General features: G+C 42.4%; 1 protein-coding gene across 1 annotated transcript in view; it reads right to left on the reverse strand.

Annotated features, from left to right (window-relative positions):
• Positions 1-24,000, reverse strand: part of csmd3b (CUB and Sushi multiple domains 3b) — a gene marked incomplete at its 5' end in the record, with an annotated part of 624,567 nt that overhangs the window by 145,512 nt on the left and 455,055 nt on the right. Inside the window, 7 exons of the mRNA XM_084079659.1 lie at positions 2,784-2,972; positions 4,370-4,585; positions 9,190-9,306; positions 16,225-16,413; positions 17,884-18,071; positions 19,330-19,468; positions 20,302-20,496. Of these exons, the coding sequence (XP_083935785.1) occupies positions 2,784-2,972; positions 4,370-4,585; positions 9,190-9,306; positions 16,225-16,413; positions 17,884-18,071; positions 19,330-19,468; positions 20,302-20,496 (1,233 nt within the window). The remainder of the gene's footprint in view (positions 1-2,783; positions 2,973-4,369; positions 4,586-9,189; positions 9,307-16,224; positions 16,414-17,883; positions 18,072-19,329; positions 19,469-20,301; positions 20,497-24,000) is intronic.

Here is a 24,000-nt window from a genome sequence, read left to right on the forward strand (position 1 = left end):
CATGTAGTACTGAACACTAGGCGCTCAAGGTTGAAAGGGCAAAATTTGGACAAAACCAATCAGAACACCAGCCAAGTTTCTCCTCTATCCACTGGGCTAAACTAAATAAAGTCTGACCCAACTCTGTTCACAGCACAGCGGAATTCTCTGTATAACCACGATAACCTACTGCTAAACTATTGTGTTTTGGTATGGTTAGCAACATTATGTGTTTGGCTATTGGCAACAATTCAAGTAGTTGAATCCCTCTCAGACCCCAGGGACTCTCGGTGAGGGTCGCAGCATGAAGGCCACAGTACAACCAAGGCAAACTCTATCAGTGACGGTACTTTAGTCAAAACTGTGTTGTCTGTCTTGCTGTATAGGTCTGCACTGCTTGAGGCCCGTATTAAAAGCAGCAGACCATAGGAGAGTGCAGAAGTGCTCACTATTTATTCTGTCAGCCGTTGATTGATTCTACAGTGCACTACATCTCCGCACAAATCAAACCTCATTTATTTCCTCAGCTGTTCACAAAGATCTTGAAGTTTGTCCCTCTTTGCTTTTTCCTAGCCTGCCGGGTCATTTGTCCTCGGTCCTGTGTTAATTGGTGCCTGTTATCACCTATTGATTTCAGAATGCTTAGTCACGGCATTTGGGTCGGGAATAAAATGTGGGCACGTGCACACTGCTGGTGGGCGATTACACTTCATTTACTCTAATTATTTGGGTCTTCAAAGGGCAGCGTTACTATTCGATACACATAGGTAAAGAAACACAAACTCCTTTCTCACGTCTGTTCAACTCAGGAGTATATTGTGCCAAAATAAAGGATGAACGTGAAAGTCACACTCTCCTTAATTACAAGACAGGAGTGTTGGCGGCAGCAGTCAAATTATGAGTAATGAGCTCTGGCTGGGAAATAATCACGGTCGACAGGTGACTTGCTCAAGACATATCACTGAAATTTACTGTTTGCAAGTGCAGAAATGTCAGTTTTACACTCTCCCTCAAGAAGTTTATATAAAAACAAGCAATAACAGGCCATGTCATACAGCATACGACATACTGTAGTATGAATGAGTATTTTCTAACTCCTGACACAGTAGCCGGCTCAAATGAAATAATTTGGCCACAAAAATATGTAATCTTTCCACTTCGGATTTCAGGACATCCACAGAGTAATGCAGCCACCGTGATGCAATGAAAGTGACAATAAATAGCAATGTATGGCGGCACTCTGGCGGTCGAGCGGCTGTCTAGAAAGCGGAAGTTACAATCCCCGCTCCGCCTGGCATCATGTGAAAGTGTCCTAGAGCAGGGGTCTTCAACAGGAGATCCGGGACCCCTAGGGGGTCCTCAGAGTTACTACAGGGGGGGACGCCATACCTTTGTGTTTTTTTTACATTAACCACTTGAACGCAAGCATCCCTATTCTGTGGAGAACTTTAGCCAAAAGTAGCAGATCTACAATTTCTTGCAGATCGGCTATTTTCGGCAAAGAGGTTTGGTGTAGAGGGAAAAAAAGAGCAGACCAAGTACAGAGAGTAAGGTCAAGTTTACTAATTATTGCCAGTTTAAGTGGTTAAATATTTGAAAATCAACATGAATCTAAAGTACACTGATGACAGTGCTGTCAAACAAAGATATCTATGAAAAATGCTTCGTCTCTCTCTCAGCTAAGGGGTCCTTGAAGACCCCTGTTCTAGAGAACTGAATACCTACAGTGACCGCCCCCGACGAACAGGCTGGGAATGTGTGTGAATGGACGAATCAATTAATGCACATTATAAAGCACTTTCGATAAAGTCGCAACAATAAATGCTGAACATTTAGCAGTGTCTGTCGGTTTTGGTCCTGTATCACCCACTTCTTCCTGGATCTTTCCCTCTGTCTGAAGTTTTCATTTACTCGTGTCCTTACTCTTATCACTGGCCTTGTTCTCTCTGGTACAGTAGCTGTGGCTCTTGAATAGACTGAATAGAATATCTCTATCATAAAATGAGAAATTATTTTCATTCACTTATGTCTCGCCAAAATCCAGTGGTGGAAAGTGAGGTATATTTACTTAAAACGTATACCCCACTACATCTCAGAACCTATAGTTACTTTATTTATTTTATTTTTGCGGATTATTAATACAAATGGTGCATTAACGACTTAAGCCCTATTTTATACTTTGGCGATTTGAAAATAACCGATCGGCAAGCTCACAACACGTAACATCATGAGGCTACCTTGCATGATACAGGTGGAATCAGGATATGACTTTGTAGTGTTGATTTTGACAGCAAATTTGGATTTAGTTTTCGTCATATTTCATCTGAAATGTTTTAGTTTTAGTCTAGTTTATATCATACGATTATAGTCGACTAAATCTACAGTTGATTTAGTTGACTAAAATGTATTTTGTCGGTGCCTTGATGGCGTCTTAATGGCTGATTTTACACTTGGTTGCATGCTGAAAATAGCCGATCTACAAGCTCACGACGCGTCGTGAGCTTGTAGATCTGCTATTTTCAGAGCGCAACACCCGAGCGCATTCAAACACAAAATGACTTTTCTTTTAGTTCTGCTGGATCTCTTCTCCACTCGTCCCTCCTTAACATTTTAGTCTAGTTTGTATTTGTTGACGAAATTGTCAATATATTTAGTCTAGTTTTAGTCAACATGGCCTAGTTTTAATTTAGTTTTAATTTAGTTTTCGTCAGTGAAAAAATGTAGTCGACGAACATTTTTCGTCATAGTTTTAGTCAAAGTCACAGTCAACACTGTGACTTTGTAGCAAACAGAATATCACGTACCAACACATCTGGGTAGCGGAGAGCTCCACATTCTCCGTCCTCCTCCCAGACAGATCAACTCCGGCGCCCCCTCTAGGCGGTATCCCATGTTGCAGGAGAACGTCAGCGTGTCCCCGATGCCGAAGCTGTAGCCGTTTCTCCTGCCGAAATCAGGCATCCCAGGGTCTTCACACGGCTCCAAGGTGTACTCTGGAGAAAACACATGATAAATGCTTCATGCTACCAACATTATGTACACAACTACAACATGGCATCGTAAAACATGTACGCTGGAGCTGTAGGGACCCCCAATGGTATAGTTTGTACATACGGAGATAAATACAGTGTGTGTGTGTGTGTGTGTGTGTGTGTGTGTGTGTAAACAGGAAGCACCCTAACCCAGTATGAGTTTGAGCTTATAGGCCAAGCAGTATTATGTTTTAAAAAAGTGTCAGACCACAGAACAATATGTTATAAACTACCCAGCCAAATTAAAATGACAAAAAAAAAGGATAACATTTGGTTTCAAAGTCATGTAAGCTGTAGTTTTTCTGTTTAGGATTGTGTGGGGGGGTTATTCTAGCCAAAAGATGGCGGTGTACTCTATAGGTATAGCATAGACCATTTCTATATCTATGGCATATAGACACCTTGGCAGAAGACAGAGTTATAAAGTATGCCATTAGTGACAGTCATGACATCATCTGAAAACTGTTTATAGCCCCGCCCAGAAAAACTGCTCTCAGGAGGAAATGCCCAAAACAGGGCGTTTCCTGTTTACCGGCTCTATCATGTTGGATATCGTTGCTGACCTCATTTGTCCAAAACCTTTACTTTACAGGATTTAAATAAAAAAAATAGCAGATCTACAAGCTCAAAACGCGTCACGCCGTGACGCGTTTTGAGCTTGTAGATCTGCTATTTTTTGTAATACTTTTGACACTGTAGTATGCTCAAGTAGGGCATTCATTTACAAAAAAACAAAAACATACAAAGGGGACATGAAAGCCTCTGAATTTTAACAGGTTTATTTTCATCGTCTGAAGACGGAGAGGAGGGAATCCTGACTGACTGAAATGGAAGGTGAATCAGAGGTAACAGGGGCATCTCCAGTACGACTGCAGCATCTTTAGCTGCAACCATACATTCTTTTCTCGCCGATTATTCCACCGATTCGTTTTTCGACGAATCAAATAAGCGACAAGCGCGTTTTCTTGGATGATTTGTTTTATTTTATGTTTTTGACACCAAAAATGGATTATCGATTTTTAGAGCGTATGAAAATAGCAGATCGCGACGTTGTGAATTTGCATTGTACAACAGCTATTTTTGCTACTTCAACCCATTAAGACCTGGAACGCATCTGTGTCACTTAAGATTTCTTTGGCTATTCAAAAATAGCAGATATACAAGCTCATAGCGCGGCACCGAGTGCTGCGCTATGAGCTTTTTCAAAAAACTGTTAGGATTTAGAAAACCTTTTTAAGAATCGCCTCAGGTCTTAAAGGGTTAAAAACATTTACCCCTCAAAATGTCTTTGTAAAATCAATTAATAATCGACTAAATGGATTATTCGATTAACTGCTGCACCCCTACTGTTACTTTACCGGAGAAAGTTATGTTGAAGCCTTCGTATGAGATGGAGAAGTCGGAGATGAAGCGCAGCTGGGCCTTGAAGTTGCCATAGAGACCGGCGTTGATGTTGCTAGGCAACTCGTTGCCGGTGAGGCGAGCCAGCGGCTGCGTGAAGCTCCCGTTCTCGGTGACCAGGAGGTAGTCGTGTTGGTCCTCAAGATGGAAGGAATTAAACTGGAACTGGACCCCTGTCAGACACACGCGCACGCGCACACACACACACACACACACACACACACACACACACACACACACACACACACACACACACACACACACACACACACACACACACACACACACAGGTTTGTATAACAATTTTGAGGACATCAACATTTTGGGACGGCATTGAAAATAGCTGAAAATAGCAGATCTACAAGCTCACTGTCTGTGAGCCTGTAGATCGGCTATTTTTCGGCTATCGGCTAAGTAGAAAAAAGGGAATACTCTCTAACGCTAACACCTAAATGTAACCTCTACATACTTAATCCTAACACTAACCCCAACCTGAATCGTTTTCTAATTGTAAAACCTTTTACAATGCGAGGACCAAGAAAATGGTCTACTTCTCAAATTCTGCAATACTTGTGGATACATTTGGTCCTCACAAGTATAGTAACACGCACGCACGCACGCACGCACGCACACACACACACAGATAGAGAGATAGAGACAGAGACACTGTCAAGTGATTGTTGTATATCAGATTACTGATTCACTGACTCTGAATTCACACCAGCAACTGTGAACGAATGTCACAAAAAAAGTTAATTGAGTTAATTATGAGTGACATAAATAAGTGACTTGTGCTTCAGCAAGAGCCTGGGTGGTCAGAGCGGACCAAAGCCAGGAGGTCTGCCCAGCTGGGGAGCTCACAGGCAGGCAGGACAAGTGCAGACCAAGGGGCCGGCACCCGGCTTGTAAATAGGCTCTATGCACAGCAGCCACTTCCTTCACAAGTGTTACCAATGATACTAATGAAGGCTCTGTTCCATTTAGTGTAGCACAGTGGTTTCCACGACCCCCATAACTCTCAGAGTTACACACCCGCAAGGGGCCAAATGGAAGCCCATGAGGGTCCCTGGACCCCAACTTTAGACCCACTGGTGTAGCAGAGTGTTTCCAGTGAGCCAACATGCACAACATCAGCACCCTGACTCTGTTTGACCAGAATGGAACAGAGCCTTCATTAGTATAATTGGCAACACCTGTGAATGTCTTCACAATATGGCTGCTGTGCATAGAGCCTATTGAGGCTATAGGAAGTGTGACAGTTCATATGAATGGCCTGTAGTCTCGCTGTTTCACCCCTGCCGGTTGCAGAAGCAATTAGACTCTATTCAAGCGGATGGGTTTTTGGCCGAACTTTACACTTGATTTTATTACCTTAATAAACACTGTCATAAATACTATATGCTCCCAGTCGATAGTTTAAAGTCTTTTTTCAATCGCCATGATATGCGTTTTGGTAAATTATGGTCCCATTTATTTTAAATGTAATGATATAGTAGGGTATCTAGGGTTTCTATGGTTCTACCGAGTGAAGACCCGCCCTCGCTGCGGTTTCAGCCAATTCATTTCCGTTTGTATTTCTGACCGGATATCAACCGGATATAGAAAGATGGCGGATTTGAAATTGCTGCAAAAATAGGCTTAATTTATGGTCTGTAGAAACCAACAGCGTGACCTTAGGCGATTTTTAGGGGGGGCACGGGGGGCACTTGCCCCCCCCTGGTGGCCGGACAATTTTATTTAAAAAAAGAATGTTGCCAATATATGGCAAGTATATGCTGCATATATGCCATATTCAGGTTCATATGTGTGCATATATGTGAATATATAGGAAATATATGTCTCTTCTATAACCACATATATTCCACATATATGGATATACAGTATATTTACATATATAGAGACATATACTGTATGCAGGCGGACAATTTCGTATATGTCAAATATATGATAAACATATATGTTGCATATATAAAAACATATATGTTCATATATTTTCTTTGCCCCCACCCCCCCTGGTGGCAGAGGCAAAAATCTTCAGAGGACAGCACTTATACTTGTCGCTCTGCCTTGAAGCGTCAAAGTTGAACTTTTCTCAACTTTGACGCTTCATATTTTCATACTTTCATACTTCCCCACTTCCTGCTGTGGTGGAGAAAGCGACGGTCGCTCTTCTCCACAGACTTTGCATTGAACCTAGCCAATCGCCACATTGTCAGAATGCGGCAGCAAAAGTCCACTGCTGGTGTGAATTCAGTGTGAGGGTTTTCTCATCCCATTGAGTAAATAATATGTTTCCTTTGCAAAAGAAAACCATACCGACGGTGACAGAGAAAGGCAGTGGAGGGGAGAGTAAAATCCTCAGTGTTAATTTAACCATTTGTAACTCAGAGTGTACAAATGACAAACTCTCAGAGTTAAATACGACCACAGAGGATTTTACTGTGTGAAGACACACACACACACACACACACACACACACACACACACACACACACACACACACACACACACACACACACACACACACACACACACACACACACACACACACACACCTAAGAATGACATGCTATCTTCAACACACCCGTGAGAACTGTTTTAATAATACAGATAACACAACAACGCTAATTACTGCCACATTTTATTGATCCCTGTGATGCGTGGAGGAGGCCATTACGAGATACAACTAATTAGCTAGGATAAACTCAGTCTCTGGTTAAGCTTCTTAGAATTCTAACATCAACAGCATTACTTTTTTAAAAATATGTTAATTCACTTTTGTATAAAACAGATCACTTTACAGAAACGTGAGCAAACAAAAAAGACAGCCAAAAGAAGGTAAAACATAACAAGGAACTAAGGAAGATTAGAAAAGTGGACAATGAGAAACACTGACCCTATGTGACCAAACACGGCAATTAAATGGCTCTTTTGCTTTTCCATTCCACTGAGAATGATGATCAGGGCCCCAAAATATATTTCATCTGAGAAATACGCGGCTTCAAGGATTTTCACTCTTTCTCGGCTCAAGATATCTTTGGAAAATCATTTACTTTGAGTTCATGTAGTTAGTTAATACTTAGTCAACAAATGAGTGAACAAGAATCCTTAATCAGGCTGACACTTTACAACGTGAACAGCTGCTCTCCCTCTCTTGTTTTAGAACAAGAACAGTAATCAAACGTAACAAAGGATGTTTTGTCTTGAGTAATGACTACCCCGAGCCCTGTCCCAGAACTCATTGCATGTGAATAGGTGGAACACTGAACCGATGCCGGGGGGGAAATCGCCCTTTTGTGCGTGGAGAAGGACAGGAATTTAAGTGGCTGGCCGAAGTGACAATGGGGGAGGGAGACTGGTGTCTCGTTATGATTGTCCCTACAAAACTCAGAGATATTACATAATGAAAAACTATATTGGATTTCACTCAAGCAATCCGTCACTTGTCTACTTTCACCACGCTGGCACACATTACATCATATAATTATGTACAAATAAACTTGTGACATAGTTAAAGACACGCTTTACTTCCTGCACATGTTTGTTTGATGTCTTGACCCAAAAGAGAGTTGTTTTTGCCCCTGTCCGTGTGTCCATCTGTCTGACTCTGTGTGTGTGTGTGTGTGTGTGTGTGTGTGTGTGTGTGTGTGTGTGTGTGTGTGTGTGTGTGTGTGTGTGTGTAGCTAATCTTGGAGACGGCTGGACCGAGTGGCATCAAACTTTGCATGCTCCCCATATTGGCCACACCCATTTCCGCCTAATTAGATTTTCTTCAAAACACACTTTTTGCTTTTCCTACAGATGTTGTCTCACACTCACACAAATCAGTACACATCATCTCTGGAGTCATATGATAAACATGTACTACATAATACGTAACCCAAATTTGGGTTACGTATGGTTGAGGGGCCAAGAGTGAATAAGAAACAAAGATCTTGTGAGAACAACGAAAAGTCCAACAGGGTTTTGATATTCCCTATTGTTTGCCTGTAATTGGCTTCAAAATGTGTGGGGGCATATTTCTTAGAAAAAGTGGCATATATTATTATCACAGTTGTTTCCAGTACTTAGTAGTTTAACCCATTGAGACCTGAAGCCGATTCTACATGTCTCCTAAATCTCAACAGTTTTCTGAAAAATGTATGTTTCTATATCAGTGGTGCTCAATCTTTTTCATGTCAAGGACCCCCAAAATTATATGTATTTGGCCGCGTACCCCCATCAAAATATTTTGTTCCAGGGACCCCCAGAAGCAAAGATTTGAGTTAAAAATGTTCGCTTTAAAAGAATATATATTCAAATATTTGCACACATTTTCACGATTTTTCAAAAATAGCAGATCTACAAGCTCGTAGCGCGGCACTCGGTGCCGCGCTATGAGCTTGTAGATCTGCTATTTTTGAATAGCTAAAGTGTAAAATAATGCTTTTTAACTCAAATCTAAAAATGACACAATTCCAGGTCTTAATGGGTTAACATGTTCTGTCCCAGTCATTATAACCTAACCACCATTCATGATGTTGATAGGTGCAGTCACATGAGCTAAAGGTTCTTTGTCGTTCGTTGCATCGCGCACCAAAAACAGCTCATCTACAGTACAAGCTCACGTGCTGTCGTGCTGCGACGCATTGTGAGCTTGTAGATCGACTTGTAGATCGGCATACAACTAAAGCACAGATGAAAACACCTCGGGTACGCTTATAAACGTGCACAGCATACATTCAAAATGTGTTGGGGGGGGTGGGGGTGCATGTGTGAATTTGTACGCGTGTCCTACCTTTCCCGTGGCTGACCTCCACAGTCCAGGTGCAGTTGAGAGATGAAGGGTAGCTGTCAGGAAAGCCTGGACTCAGGATAGTTCCCCAGGGACCTCTGACATCTCCTCCACACAGGGCTGGAGGCACATACAGTACATGTATGTAGAGAGACAGAGAAGCAAGACAGAGAGACAGAGTGTTGAAACAGGGTTAGCAAGAGAGAAAGAAAAATAAGATATACTGTACCGTACACATACAGACAAAATAAATCCCAAATTCGGACATGCCCGACGTCAGCACAAATCGGCAGTGGTGAAAAAAAGTACTCAAATGCTTTACTTCAGTAAAAGTATCAATACCGCAATGTAGAAATACTCTGTTACAAGTCGAAGTCCGGAATTCAAAATGTAAGTATTGGCATCAAAATGTACTTAAAGTGCCAAAAGCAAAAGTGCTCATTATGCAGAATGTCCCATTACAAGTTTTCAAATGTATAAAAATCTTTTGAAAATAGCAGATCTACAAGCTCACAATGCGTCGCATCGCGACGCATTGTGAGCTTTTAGATCGGCTATCTTCAAATGGCCGAAATGTATTTAGGGCTGAAGTAGTTAATGTATGTGTTGTAACTCAAAATCTACAAAGTAACTAGTAACTAAAGTTTTAAAATAATTCTAGTGGAGTAAAAGTACAATATTTACCTCTAAGATGTGAACATTTTACTTAAGTACAGTACTTGAGTACATGCACTTAGTTACTTTCCACCACTGCAAATCGTCATGTAACATACCCACATATTGAGACAGCCATGGGTATGTCTGCCACCAGCCCATTATTGTGGTTAGCGAGGGATGGGGAGATGGAGAGGGCCCGTTTCACCCATGCAATAAACTGTCAGGCAATAACCGCACGAAACTGAGAATGTGGCGCTCACAAGGAGCATTATCTTTGCTGTTGGTCGAAAACCTTGTACAGTACAGTATGTCCAGCCACAAGCTCTTTTTTCTTGTAATTATACATGATCTATAGGTATCCATATGTATCAATAAGTGACCTGAATCAGAGGAGACTGGGGCAGTGAAGCTGACCCCTCACCCACTCACCCAGAGTTACCAGCTACGGATGGTGACACAAATAGCATACAGTGTACCTGAAGCTAAATAAAGACTCATTACAACATACTGACCACAAGACCCTCTGCGGCAATGATGACAATCATGCAGAAGAAACTGACCACTGACAGGACAGTCAGGAAGGTCAGGGCTAAAAGGAGATCAACTGATAAGGACATGAACAGGATCAAGATTGCGTAGTGACCCAATTGTTGTTTATAAAAAACATGATCTAAAGGTCCCCAGGCAGCTAACATGCCAAGGGGATCTTCTGTGTACTGCTATTGCATGGCAATCTAATAAATTGATACATCTTACCAATGCAGTCGTCGTCTGTCGTAACTTGATAAAAACGGTATATTTATAAAATCCACAATTTTCACTGCTTTCGCATGACACTGTCCTACGACAAAGTATAAAATAGGGCATTCATTTATGAAAACAAAACACAAAAACATGAAATATGAAGATACAAGGTTTCTGTCCAACAGCGACAATATGGTCTCTGCAATTGGCTGAGCCACCAGATACACCTAGACTTGGATTTTCAAGGCTCACCTCTGTCGGCTTAGGTCAAAGACTAACTGCACCATCTGTCCTCTACTATTATCTTTGTCTTCCTTAGCTTTTTGGAACTATATTATATCTCGACAAAGAACAGGAACCTGGAACACCAACCGTCTTGTTCAAAAATGGCTTGACCTTTCACTCACTAGCGCGCCAATTCATCCGCTGTTTGTAGAGTACCATGTTTCTTGAATTCCCCTGACTACTATCCTTTAGAAAAGGCTGCTGTCATTTTGGAGACATTCTGGGAAAGATGGGCTTTCCATTCAAGGTGTTCCAGTGCAATAAAGAGCAAAAGCTAAAGCTAAAGTCAGAAAAACAACAAAGGTTTTCCTTGATGAACTAAGTACGCTATAGTTGAGTTTGATGGTAATGCAACTACTAGAAAGTAGCTTGTCCTCCAGTTGTCCTCTGAGAGCTTTTTGTTTAATGTGAACAAAGTTTTACTTCAAGCTTTGGAATTAGAGACCAATTAAGCCATAAGAGAATATTCAAACCACAATGGGCCTAGGAACTGGGCCTGGGGATCTCCCCTGAAGCTTCTATACATAATTCAACAGCTTTTTCCTTTCTTTTCTTTTTGTGCAGTCAAGTACCTGTGCTGAAACAAGGGCATTGGTTGCAAGACCCATGCTGTGAAGGCACACTGCGGCTAGTTTTCTACATTATACCATGTGGTTAATTGCATTTAGCTGATGTCCCAAGTCTAAATGGGTCCTTGATTAGACAGTTAGAATGAAGACCAGCAGTACTTTGGTATTCCCCAGGAGCCCAAGTTAAGAATCAGTACGTGTGGGTGCCACAGTCATAAAGTTGAGACCAGGCCCCCAGCAAAATATGGGCAAAAATCTGTTGTAATTATGTACTAGAATATGCATAAGGCTTGCATGTAATGCTAGGTGGCTCTCTAATGTCTCTTGTAATTGGTCCCTGTTACCGACTGTAAGAGGGACCAATTACAAGATGCTTGAACTTTTAAGGTCATTATTACTTTTTTACTCTTTAGAGTAATACGACGTCCCCTTAAGGTTAAATCAAGCACTGGGTCAAGGATAAAAAACAAAAATCTCTCAAACTTTTATAAAGTCAATTGCCTTGTTATTCGTCATCCAGCAAAATGACAGAGTACGGTCAGATTTATTTTATTGACGATTCATGCCCTCGTACACGCACACACGCAACCGCACAACACACGCACCAAGCAGGCAATCAATTATTGAGAGCATGCTCTGTTTCTCTGCCAGGAAGAGAACACCTTTTAACCCATTAAGACCTGGAACTGTGTCATTTTTAGATTTGAGCTAAAAGGCATTATTTTACACTTTGGGCTATTCAAAAATAGCAGATCTACAAGCTCATAGCGCGGCACCGAGTGCCGCGCTATGAGCTTGTATATCTGCTATTTTTGAAAAATCTTGAAAATGTGTGCAAATCTTTGAATATATATATTTTCAAAGTGAACATTTTTAACTAAAATCTTTGCTTCTGGGGGGTCCCTGGAACAAGATAGTTTGACGGGGGTCCGCGGCCAAATACATATAATTTTGGGGGTCCTTGACATGAAAAAGATTGAGCACCACTGATATAGAAACATACGTTTTTCAGAAAACTGTTGAAATTTAGGAGACATGTAGATTCGGCTTCAGGTCTCAATGGGTTAATACCCACCGCTGATCTTTTGTCGGAAATCTGAAGGACCGAATTCATCTACGGCTGATCTCTCTCTGTATGCCTCTCTCGATCTCTCTCTTTCTATTTCTCTCGCACTCGCTCTCTCCCTTTCTCTGCCGTGTGCTGAATGAGGACGCGTATATGGGGGGGATTCAGGTTATAATAAAACAGGCAACAAAGATACGGTGGCTTTTTTACTTTTCCAAACCGCCTCGCCGAGAGGAAGCCACCGCTCCGACTGACGACTGAACTGAACTGAATTCAAAATGTCCCTAACAAGAGAAGGGGGGGAAACGAGCTGACAAACACATCCTCATCTCCACACCTACTACTTATCCCCTCGTCCTGTTCCACTTCTCCTCCTCTCTCTTTCCCTCCTTTCTTGTGTGCGTGTGTGTGTGTGTGTGTGTGTGTGTGTGTGTGTGTGTGTGTGTGTGTCTCTCTCTCTCTCTGCTCCTCCCTGATCATGTCCTGATTGGAAAGGGAGAGGGAGGGAGGGAGGGGGTGGAGGGCAAGGAAAGGGGAAAGAGGAGTGTGAGAGAGAGGGGAAGTGACATGGGGCTTCTCCATCCCGGTGCCCACTCACCCATACACACTTGCACGCACCCACACACACACACACACACACACACACACACACTCGCACTCAGTGGCCCTGTGTGTGATTTGATTGTGGTTAGGACAGAGCGGAGGTGACAGCCAGCACTGGCCCTCGACGCGCCCACTGCAGACCTCCCTGTTTTTATGCTTCACAGAGGAGGGGAGGTGACAGGAGGTGCACTGGTATACGCACGCACGCATGCATGCACACACACACGCACACACAGACACACGAGCGCATGTGCGCAAGCAACACAGACACATAGGAATATGTGCTCACCAGGCACACATGTTTAGGCGCGAATGGGTACGAGCGTGCGTGCGCACGCACACACAAAGTCTTTCTCTGTCACACGCACACGCACACACACACACACACATACACTTGCAGCCAGGCAGGCAGGCACACACACAGACAGATCTCTAATCTTCTTTTCAAATCAACTCCTGTCAGCTATAGCAGCCTTCACTGCAAATAGCTCGGCACTCTGTGTGCGCGTGTGCGTGTGTGTGTGTGTGCGTGTGCGTGTGCGTGTGCGTGCGTGCGTGCGTGCGTGCGTGCGTGCGTGCGCACCAGTGGCTTGCTCTCCGTACAAGATGCCCGGTGACGATCAGTGACTGCATCAGCGATTCTTTTCACACAGCGAAAGAGGTTATTTTTATATAGCGCTGGAGAATCCACATCAAATGTATACGTATACGCACATACCGAACAGATGACAGGTGCAGTCTAACATCCCGAGCAGTTCTCTCACGTTGCCCTGCTTTGCTTCCGCTTTATTGTTCTTGGCATTCAACGTGTTTCTGATCTGAAGTGTATATACGCACACGCCGTATGTGATATCTACTGTATCTACAGTATATCTATATCTACAGTACTATATGAAGTCAAGTCGAGGCAGGTGGGTGGGTGGGCAGGCGGTGTCTGTGGTGGGCGCGCAGATACTGTATGCCCATGTATGGACTGGATGGCACCAGTGGTGGAAAAAAGTACTCGCATCTTTTACTTAAGTAAAAGTATCGATACTGCAGTGTAGAAATACTCTGTCACAAGTAAAAGTCCGGTTATCAAAATTGACTTGAGTAAAAAATACAAAAGTATTGGCAGTAATGGCGGTACCACAAGTAAAAGTACTCATTGTGCAGAATGTCCCATTTCACAAGTTCATAATGTATGAAAATCTTTTGAAAATAGCAGATCTACAAGCTCACAATGCGTCGCAATGCGACGCATTGTGAGCTTGTAGATCGGCTATTTTCAAATGGTCTAAATGCATATAAGGCTGAAGTGGTTAATGTACGTTTTGTGATAATAATCTGAATCTGCAAAGCATCTAGTGACTTAGGCTGTCAAATAATTGTAGTAAAAGTAAAAGTACAATATTTGCCTCTGCGATGTAGTGGAGCAGAGGTAAAAGTATTAAAAATGGGATATACTCCAGTAAAGTAAAAATCCCTCAAAAGTGCACTTAAGCACAGTACTTGAGTAAATGCACTTAGTTACTTTACATCACTGGATGACACCAACTAAAACCAACACTGCAACACCCCCACCAACCAAGAGTTCGATGTTGGCTAATCCGTACTTTTCCATTGCATCGAATCGCATCCTATGGACTGGACGACAGAGAGCCTAATTCAGCCACGCAATAAGCAGGCCAATGGTGGGTACCGGAAGCTGAACACGCTGATCATCGAAGTATGCTTTATCAGTGTAATAACCCCAGCAATGCCAGGCCAGCTGTTAACCCATTAAGACCTGGAACTGTGTCATTTTTAGATTTGAGCTAAAAAGCATTATTTTACACTTTGGGCTATTCAAAAATAGCAGATATACAAGCTCATAGCGCGGCACCGAGTGCCGCGCTATGAGCTTGTAGATCTGCTATTTTTGAAAAATCGTGAAAATGTGTGCAAATCTTTGAATATATATATTTTTAAAGCGAACATTTTTAACTCAAATCGTTGCTTCTGGGGGTCCCTGGAACAACATATTTTGATGGGGGTCCGCAGCCAAATACATATCATTTTGGGGTCCTTGACATGAAAAAGATTGAGCACCACTGATATAGAAACATAAGTTTTTCAGAAAACTGTTGAGATTTAGGAGACATGTAGAATCGGCTTCAGGTCTCAATGGGTTAATGTGGTACTTTGTGCCATATTTCATGCTTGGTACCCAAGCTGACGGAACCAGTAGGATACCACTGTACAGCATGTATAAAAAGTTCAAGTTGTGGCGGGTGGGAGGGTGGTGTCTGTGGCAGGCACAGAGAGAGAGAGAGAGGAAGGAGGGAGGAAGGGAGGGATGAGGAGAGAGAGAGCCTATTTCATCCACACAATTATATATATACACACACACACACACACACACACGCACACGCACACGGGCACACACATTCCAGTTGACTTCAGCTGTCTTGCACAGTGGCAGTTAATCTCGGCAGGCACACAACGGATGTTATTTATTTATGTATTCTTTATTATATTTCGTTGATTGAGACAGATGGGAGGAGAGCTGTGGGGGAGACATTGTAGCAGGTTTCAAACCTATAGGGCTGCTGGGATATACGCACGCTTTCAAAGCACAAACACTGTCTCAACCGCTGCACCAGTGACAAGCTGTATTCTGCCGTTTAGCTTTTTGTGTACAAGGCACAACAATGCATGGGCAAGACAAAATCTTAACGTACACCTATATTAATAACAAATAGTCAAACTATGAGTTCACAATGCAATGCTTTGTGAGCCTGTAGATATGCCATGTTCACATGTTTTGTTCTAATAATAATAATAATAATCATAATACATTTGAATAATTTTCACCTACCTTACAATGACATGTCTAAAATAGGGACACAGGTTGGAAATGGTATAATCTTTCTTTTTTAGGGTATACCATTTGCCTCTGTATTCGCACAAAGTACTGATATAGAAACAAATGAATAAATGAATGAATACATAATTTGCATAGTTGTAAATATTGCAATAATTACGTGTGGTTGTCACAAAATCCCACGGCACACGTGTCACACGGTACAGCAGTGTGCTTTGGGAGCCACATGTTTTACAGTACATGGCGTTCCGTGAGTTGAAGTCACGTACCATCACACGTGGGCAAAGGATGGCTCCACCAATGGTTCTTCTCACAGACCAGCGGCTCTTCGTGGCTGAGTCTGTAGCCGGAGTCACACCCGAACGACACCGTGGAGCCGATGGAGAAGTCCTGCCCGTACCGAATACCGTTGACCGGGATGCCTGGGTCCAAGCAAGAGTAGCTGTCCACTGTAACGCCTTGGTCAGAAAAGAAAGCCCTCTCAGATGTCTAATGCTACAGGATAATGCAATAGGCTCAATGCACAGCAGCCATATTGGACATAAATTGGGCCCCTTCCTTGCTTCCTTCACAGGTGTTACCAATGACACTAATGAAGGCTCTGTTCCATTTAGCGTAGCACAGTGGTTCTCAAACCTTTTCATTTCAAGGACCCCCATAACTCTGAGAGTGTACAAATGGAACCAAATGGACCCGGGAGGGTCCATTTGGTTCCATTTGTACACTCTCAGAGTTACACCCTCTCAAGGAACCATGAGGGTCCCTGGACCACACAATAACAGCACCCTGACTCTGTTTGACCAGAATGGAACAGAGCCTTCATTAGTATCATTGGTAACACCTGTGAAGGAAGTAAGATTTTCTCCAAAATGTCTGCTGTGCATAGAGCCTATTCAGCACATGCTTACAAGGACACAGATAGGGATGGCCTCTGATTTTATATCCCCCCTCACTGGTAGGGATATGGTTTATCCCTGCTGCTTCTTATCAGACTGAATTAAATACATGTATTTCCTTTTGGGAAATGGAGACTGTCTGAGCTATTTGATATTTATATTTGATTGCTATAATTTAACAATTTCATAAAAAAATTACCACATGCATGGTATGGTTCAATTGATAGCTGATTGACTGTTTATTAACCACTTTAACAGCAATGCTTAACACATTGACTGCCTGAATTATTTTCACTGCCTATTGTTATTCATGCCAGAGATTTTTCAATGAAAGTTAACAAGGAAGTGGATGAGAGTGAAGATCTTCGAAAATTCATTACTCCTTGGTCTTTGGGTAAAAAAAAAAAAAAAAAGGAAACATTTTTTTTATATTTTTTTTGCTAAAATCGAGTTAACTCGATCGAGGCAGTCAATGTGTTAAACTGGGGGGAACATTTGTAATAAAAAAAAATAGCAGATCTACAAGCTCAAAACACCTCGTGTTTTGAGCTTGTAGATCGGTATTTTTTGGCAAAGAGATTTGGTGTAGATGTATGAAAGCAGTCCCGGCAGTTTTTTTCACTAGACTAGAGGGTTTAAGTGGTTAAATTCAATAAAGGACCGTTGATGTGTATACGGTATAAAGTTATGTTTTTGGGGCGGTGTAGCCGCCCCCTATAAGTGAGTTTTGGACACCGACCAAAACATTTGTGTACCCCCTAACCCTTCCATTGTTAATGCAAATCGATACTTTTTTCATATCAGCCAATCACATTACAGCTAGTGTCATCACCACTAACTGTAATGTGATTGGCTGACTTTGCAAATTCAGGACTGTGATTGGCTAGCGAAACACATGACACATGTGCAGCCCTATGAATAGCAGTATGGACTTTAAAAAAGGTCATTTATCCTTTTTTTAAAAGTGAGTCATGTTGTGATGACCACACACCGCCCACTTCACACTGGGTGTGATTTTTATTTTTTACTTACTTTCATATAATATCTTGAAGCCAGCATTTGAGCGACTGTTGTCAGTGGTAAAGAGCAGATACAGGAAGTTGCTACTGCTGAACAGGAACTGCGGCACCTGGGATCCATTGAAGGAGCCACTCAGAGGAGACAGGAGGTTGGGCCCGTCGTGGACCTCCAGGAAGTCATAACCCAACTCTGTCTGGAACCTATGAGTGTGTATAATAAAGAAATACAGTGAAGTACTTTGCCTTTGTTTCGTTTTCTGTAGCTGCAATGCCACAGAATCATCACATTGACAATATCAGCCTTACTACAGTTTTTGAGCCTGCACTTTGAGTATCTAGCACCAGTTTGAAGCTCCAAGAAACCTTGAAGCTCCAAGCATTAAATGCTGATTCAATGTCAGTGATCCAATGTCTTTTGTCTGCTTTTAACTGCTTTTTCTTTTAACGCAAATGTCTCTGACTGACTGAGTCACTGAGTAATGGAGTTACACCACCGGTCAACCGGTTGGCCTAGCAATGAATTAATCGCAGAGCAATCGTCTAGACTCTAGACTATTCTAATAACCGGGGCTGGTGCTACTTGTCTTGTCTTGTACGGCCATGGCCAAGTACATATCAGGGCCATGGCCATGGTCAAGTATACATGTCAGGACATGACAGTACGCAATATGTGCCAAACAGTAAAATCATTTCTGAGCACAAGAAAAAGATTGCACCCTACCGCAATCTATTCAATCCAAAGTAAAACAGAATTTGTTTGAAGTAATTCAAACTTTTTGGTAATCAGAATCCTCCATTATAGCCCCCAAAGCCCCATGCCTTTTCATAATCGCAATAATCCCAAAACAATTATTGCCATCAGTTTGGATAGTTGTAATTGCATATTGCCGCTTAACAGCACACGCCCAAGAGAGAGGGAGATAGAAAGAAGCACGTGTGTGTGTGTGTGCATGTGTGTGTGTGTGTGTGTGTGTGTGTGTGTGTGTGTGTGTGTGTGTGTGTGTGTGTGTGTGTGTGTGTGTGTGTGTGTGTGTGTGTGTGTGTGTGTGTGTGTGTGTGTGTGTGTGTGTGTGTGTGTGTGTGTGTGTGAGAGAGAGACACAGACAGACAGACAGACAGACAGAGTCAGAGCGATAAGAATGTTTTTTTAAGAACGTCTCATAGAGACAGAGAAGGCAAATTATATATCTATCACATTTTGTGAATTCATAATCGCAGGTTCTGACGTCATTGCCTATAGTCACCGCCCAGAGAGTGCACACTGGGTAGAATAGAAAATAAGCAGTTGTCAGTCGTGTCAAATTGAGCACCCGGGATCCTTCACGGGAACCGCTGCTCTGGGTCCTGCTAACTGCTTTCATTGCCCATTCACAGCTCTCACAGAGTCTTTTTAATAACCATAAACCAAATCCTAACTGTCACTCCAACCACAGACCCCAACCGTGCTCCAACCACGTACTTGTCAAAGGTGATCTTGATGGACCGCCCAGGCTCTGCTTCAATCACCCATTCACAGCTCAGAGAGTCTTTGTAGTAACCAGGCCAACCAGGGGACAAAATCACTCCAGTGGGGGCTGAATAGTGGCCTCCACATGGGGCTATAGAGAGAAAGAGAGACAGGATTTAGAGTTATGTTCTTTTCGTTTCTGTGTTTCTGTTCTAAGACCTTCTGTTGAAATATCCTGCATCCGGGAGCTGATCGCAGGGCCAAGACCATTAGAAACAATGGGCAATTTGGAATCTTCAACCCATCACGCTTGCACACCTCTTGGCTGTGGGAGGAAACCATAGCATGCAGAATAAACCCCAGAAAAAAGGGCCAGGGATTGAATCCAGGACTTTCTTGCTGTGCACTGTTGATTTTGTCGACTAAAACTATGACGAAAAAAGGTTTGTCGACTACCTTTTTTCACTGACGAAAACAAAAATAAATAAAAACAAAATAAAAACTAAGCTATGATGACTAAAACTAAGACTAAATATATTCGCCAACAAATAAAAACTAGACTCTAATGTTAGGGAGGGACGAGTGGAGAGGAGATCCAGTAGAACTAAAACAAGTCATTTTATGTTTGGTTGTACTCGGGCGTTGCGCTCTGAAAAAAGCAGATCTACAAGCTCACAACGCGTTGTGCTGAGCTTGTAGATCGGCTATTTTCAGTATGCAACCAAGTGTAAAATCAGCCATTACGATGCCATCAATACGCCAAAATACATTTTAGTCCACTGATTTAGTCGACTAAAATCTTATGATATTAGACTAGACTAAAAGTAAAACATTTCAGGTGACTAAAATATGATAAGATATAAAAAAAAAATGCTGTCAAAATCAACACTGTTGCTGTGACAGTATTGTGTTACCTTAGTATCTCAGGGAAATGTGCATTATATGTGACCATTTCTGATATTGGAAATGAATCAAAGGTTTTACCTTCACATAAGGGGATAGGTCCACTCCACATGACCTTTCCTTTGTCCAGCTGACAGGTGATGGTCTCAGAGCCTTGGGTCTTTATGAAGCCGTCCTCACAGACCACAGATATGGAGCTGCCCAGTTGGAAGCTGTCGCCAAAGCGCCGGGCGTTGATGGGAATGCCAGGGTCTGGACACTCGTTATGTCCGAATGCTGAGTCAAAACAAAGAGAGAGAGTTTCACATTTTCTGATTCAGAGAGAGAGAGAGAGAGAGAGAGAGAGAGAAAGAGAGAGAGAGAGAGAGAGAGTGTGGTGGAAGAAGTACTCAGATATTTTACTTAAGTAAAAGTATCAATACTGCAATGTAGAAATACTCCGTTACAAGTAAAAGTCCGGAATTCAAAATGTTACTTGAGTAAAAGTACAAAAGTATTGGCATCAAAATATACTTAAAGTACCAAAGGTAAAAGTACTAAAATGTTTGAAAATAGCAGATCTACAAGCTCACAACCCGTCGCATCGCGACGCGTTGTGAGCTTGTAGATCGGCTATTTTCAAATAGCCTATGAATAAAACAGGGCTAAAGTGGTTGATGTATGTTTTATAATATAATAATTTATATCTGTGAAGTAACTAGTAACTAAAGTTTTCAAATAATTGTAGTGGAATAAAAGTACAATATTTGCCTCCGAGATGTAGTGGAGTAGAAGTAAAAGTATTGAACATTGGAAATACTCCATTAAAGTAAAAGTACCTCAACATTGTACTTAAGTACAGTACTTGAGTAAATGCATTTAGTTACTTTACACCGCTCGGGAGAGAGAGAGAGAGAGAGAGAGAGAGAGAGAGAGAGAGAGAGAGAGAGAGAGAGAGAGAGAGAGGGAGAGGGGGGGTGTTATCAGGAAATATCTCGAGGAAATGACTGGGCACTCATGGAGATGGAGATGGCAAATGATATGATACGATCCGACTCGGGACTTCCCACTAGTTAATATGCCATACTGTGATCCCATGCAAATATTGTATCGGGGTATACGGTTGCACTTGTAATTTCTAAGCAATTTTCGGAGATTGGATCATAAAGATGTGATGTTATGAGCCCTCATCTCTGGGCGCTGTAAAAATGTCCCCCCGTGACTTCCCTACGATCTCGTGTCACACAGTTTGTGATCTGGCGATAGATTTGCACCTCAGTGGTTCTGACACCTAGACCTTATAGACTGCAGACACAGTGCTGCTAGTTCTCATTCTAGCCGTAATGAGGGACCTGTTTAACCCATTAAGACCGGGAACGCATCTGTGTCACTTTAGATGTATTTGGCTATTCAAAAATTGCAGATCTACAAGCTTTTGGAAAAATCGTGAAAATGTGTGCAAATCTTTGAATATATATATATATTTAAGGAAACATTTATAACTCAAATCTTTGCTTCTGGGGGTCCCTGGAACAAAATATTTGTAAAATATTTTTGAACAGCCAAATAAATAAAAAAATGACACAGATGCGTTCCGGTCTTAATGGGTTAAAGCTGGGACACCAGGTGAATGCAATTAAATATCCAGACGAACAGAACAAATAAAATAAAATAGTTGCACAGGACAAATATTAAGTCTGTCCAACTCATGGGAAATCTAACTCCAGACTGTCTGTGCTGTGGTCTAATTGGACGGTAAAAAATAATAACAATGATAATAATTAAGAAGAAAAGAAAAAAGTATATTACACAGTCAAATCTTCCTCTTTCTATATTTCATGGTTAATATTTTTTCTTGGCATTTTAGACTTGCAAACGAACAATAAATACGATACAAACACCAGGAGCAACACCAAGAAAAGCAATATCAAAAAAACAACAGCAGCTGAACGTGTCCACCGGCACAGACATGAAGATAATACGATAATACAAATAAATAAGAAGGGGGAGAGCAAAAGAGAGATGATTGTAAAGATGAGCCTGGAAGAGCCTTTGCTAAATGCCTAAATAGCTAATCATAATTGAAGAGAGAGAGAGAGAGAGAGAGAGAGAGAGAGAGAGAGAGAGAGAGAGAGAGAGAGAGAGAGACAGAGACAGAGACAGAGACAGAGACAGAGAAAGAGACAGACAGACAGACAGACAGACAGACAGACAGACAGACAGACAGACAGACAGACAGACAGACAGACAGACAGACAGACCGACCGACCGAGATGGAACAACAGGTGAAGATAAAACTAATAGTAAGCTGCTATTAAGAGCTAGTTCCTGAGAGCTGGGCATAGACCTTAGTCAGGACCCCTGGAGTAGGCTTCCCACCTCTCCCATTTCAGCAGATAAACGTTCCACTAAGACGTGTGAAGGACAGTCCCGGCCAAGCTGAATGAACCAGACCTTCACGGAGCAGTTGGGGTCCTCCACTTGCACGGAATGCACGTGAGGAGTCTGTACCCCAACATGAAGGCTTTTTGACCCCACTCACTGTCAGAGGCTATTAGATCTCTTTGGAGAGAAAGGGTCCCCCAGAACGCACAAGCCAGGGGAAAGGGGATTTCACGCACGGAATACGCTCAACATGATCATGAATTCCCCCCCTAGAAGTCACATTAAGTTAGGGCAGTCCCGGGGCATTTCCAGCCCTCGGGGCAATCTCTTAGCGTAGCCTTATGTCATTTTGAAGGGGTCCAGTAGACTCCGTTTAAAATTAATTAGAATTGATTAAATGCCAAATTTTAAGTTCTCTCGACGACATCTTAAAATGTCTTTGAAGCTGGCTCCATGCTCCGTCCGTGAAGGGAACTCCCAAGTTGGCCTCCCACACCATTCTGAGGACCATTTTGACATTGTTGGTGTAAGTAAATTAAGAGAGATTAATGATAGTATGGCCAAAGGCAGCTGCAAAGACAGACACGCGCACACGCACACACACACACACACACACACACACACACACACACACACACACACACACACACACACACCAACCAACCAACCAACCAACCAACACACAGATAGAGACATCAACCAACACACAGATAGAGACATATACCAACCAACACACAGACACATGCAGCAGATGGAGACAGATACCGACAAACACACAGACAGAGAGACAGACACCGACCACAGACAGGGAGGCAGACACCAGCCAACATGCAGACACCGCAGACAGACCACAAGCGCGCACATTGACCAATCCCCCCCCCCCCCCCCATGGGAAAGGAGTGATGGATTTGTCTGACATTTACTGATGTGTCCTTTACCTAACGTTAACACTAAATTAGAAACTAAATGCGTGCGTGCGTGCGTGCGTGCGTGCGTGCGTGCACTGGACTATGGAGAAATCCATTATGTTTTGAAGAACTTTAATGTCACCATGTTCATTAATTCAAAGGCAACAGCAGACACGGGCAACAGTAGACAGTAACAGTACATTAACCTCAAGCCACGATCGACGGTTGGCGTCGCGGCTCCCAGACAGATTAAAGACACCACTTGTTGCGTGCAGTCGTGCACGCAGTTCCTTGTAAAGGAGTAGTGGCGACTAGTGTAGCCACCGCCTGCCAACTTTAACTACAGGGTTTTCATCATGTTTCCGTCAAAGTGTTTTAATGCGAACTATGATGTATTGCGTTGGAAAAAACTGCATGGCAACATCACATTTGTATTAAAAAAAAATTGTCAGCATCGCAAATGTTTTTTGACATCAAAGGACCAGATGCCATAAAAAAGTGATGAAAA

This window comes from Gymnoscopelus microlampas, assembly GCF_963454915.1.
Source record: "Gymnoscopelus microlampas genome assembly, chromosome: 15".
NCBI classification, from domain to species: Eukaryota; Metazoa; Chordata; class Actinopteri; order Myctophiformes; family Myctophidae; genus Gymnoscopelus; species Gymnoscopelus microlampas.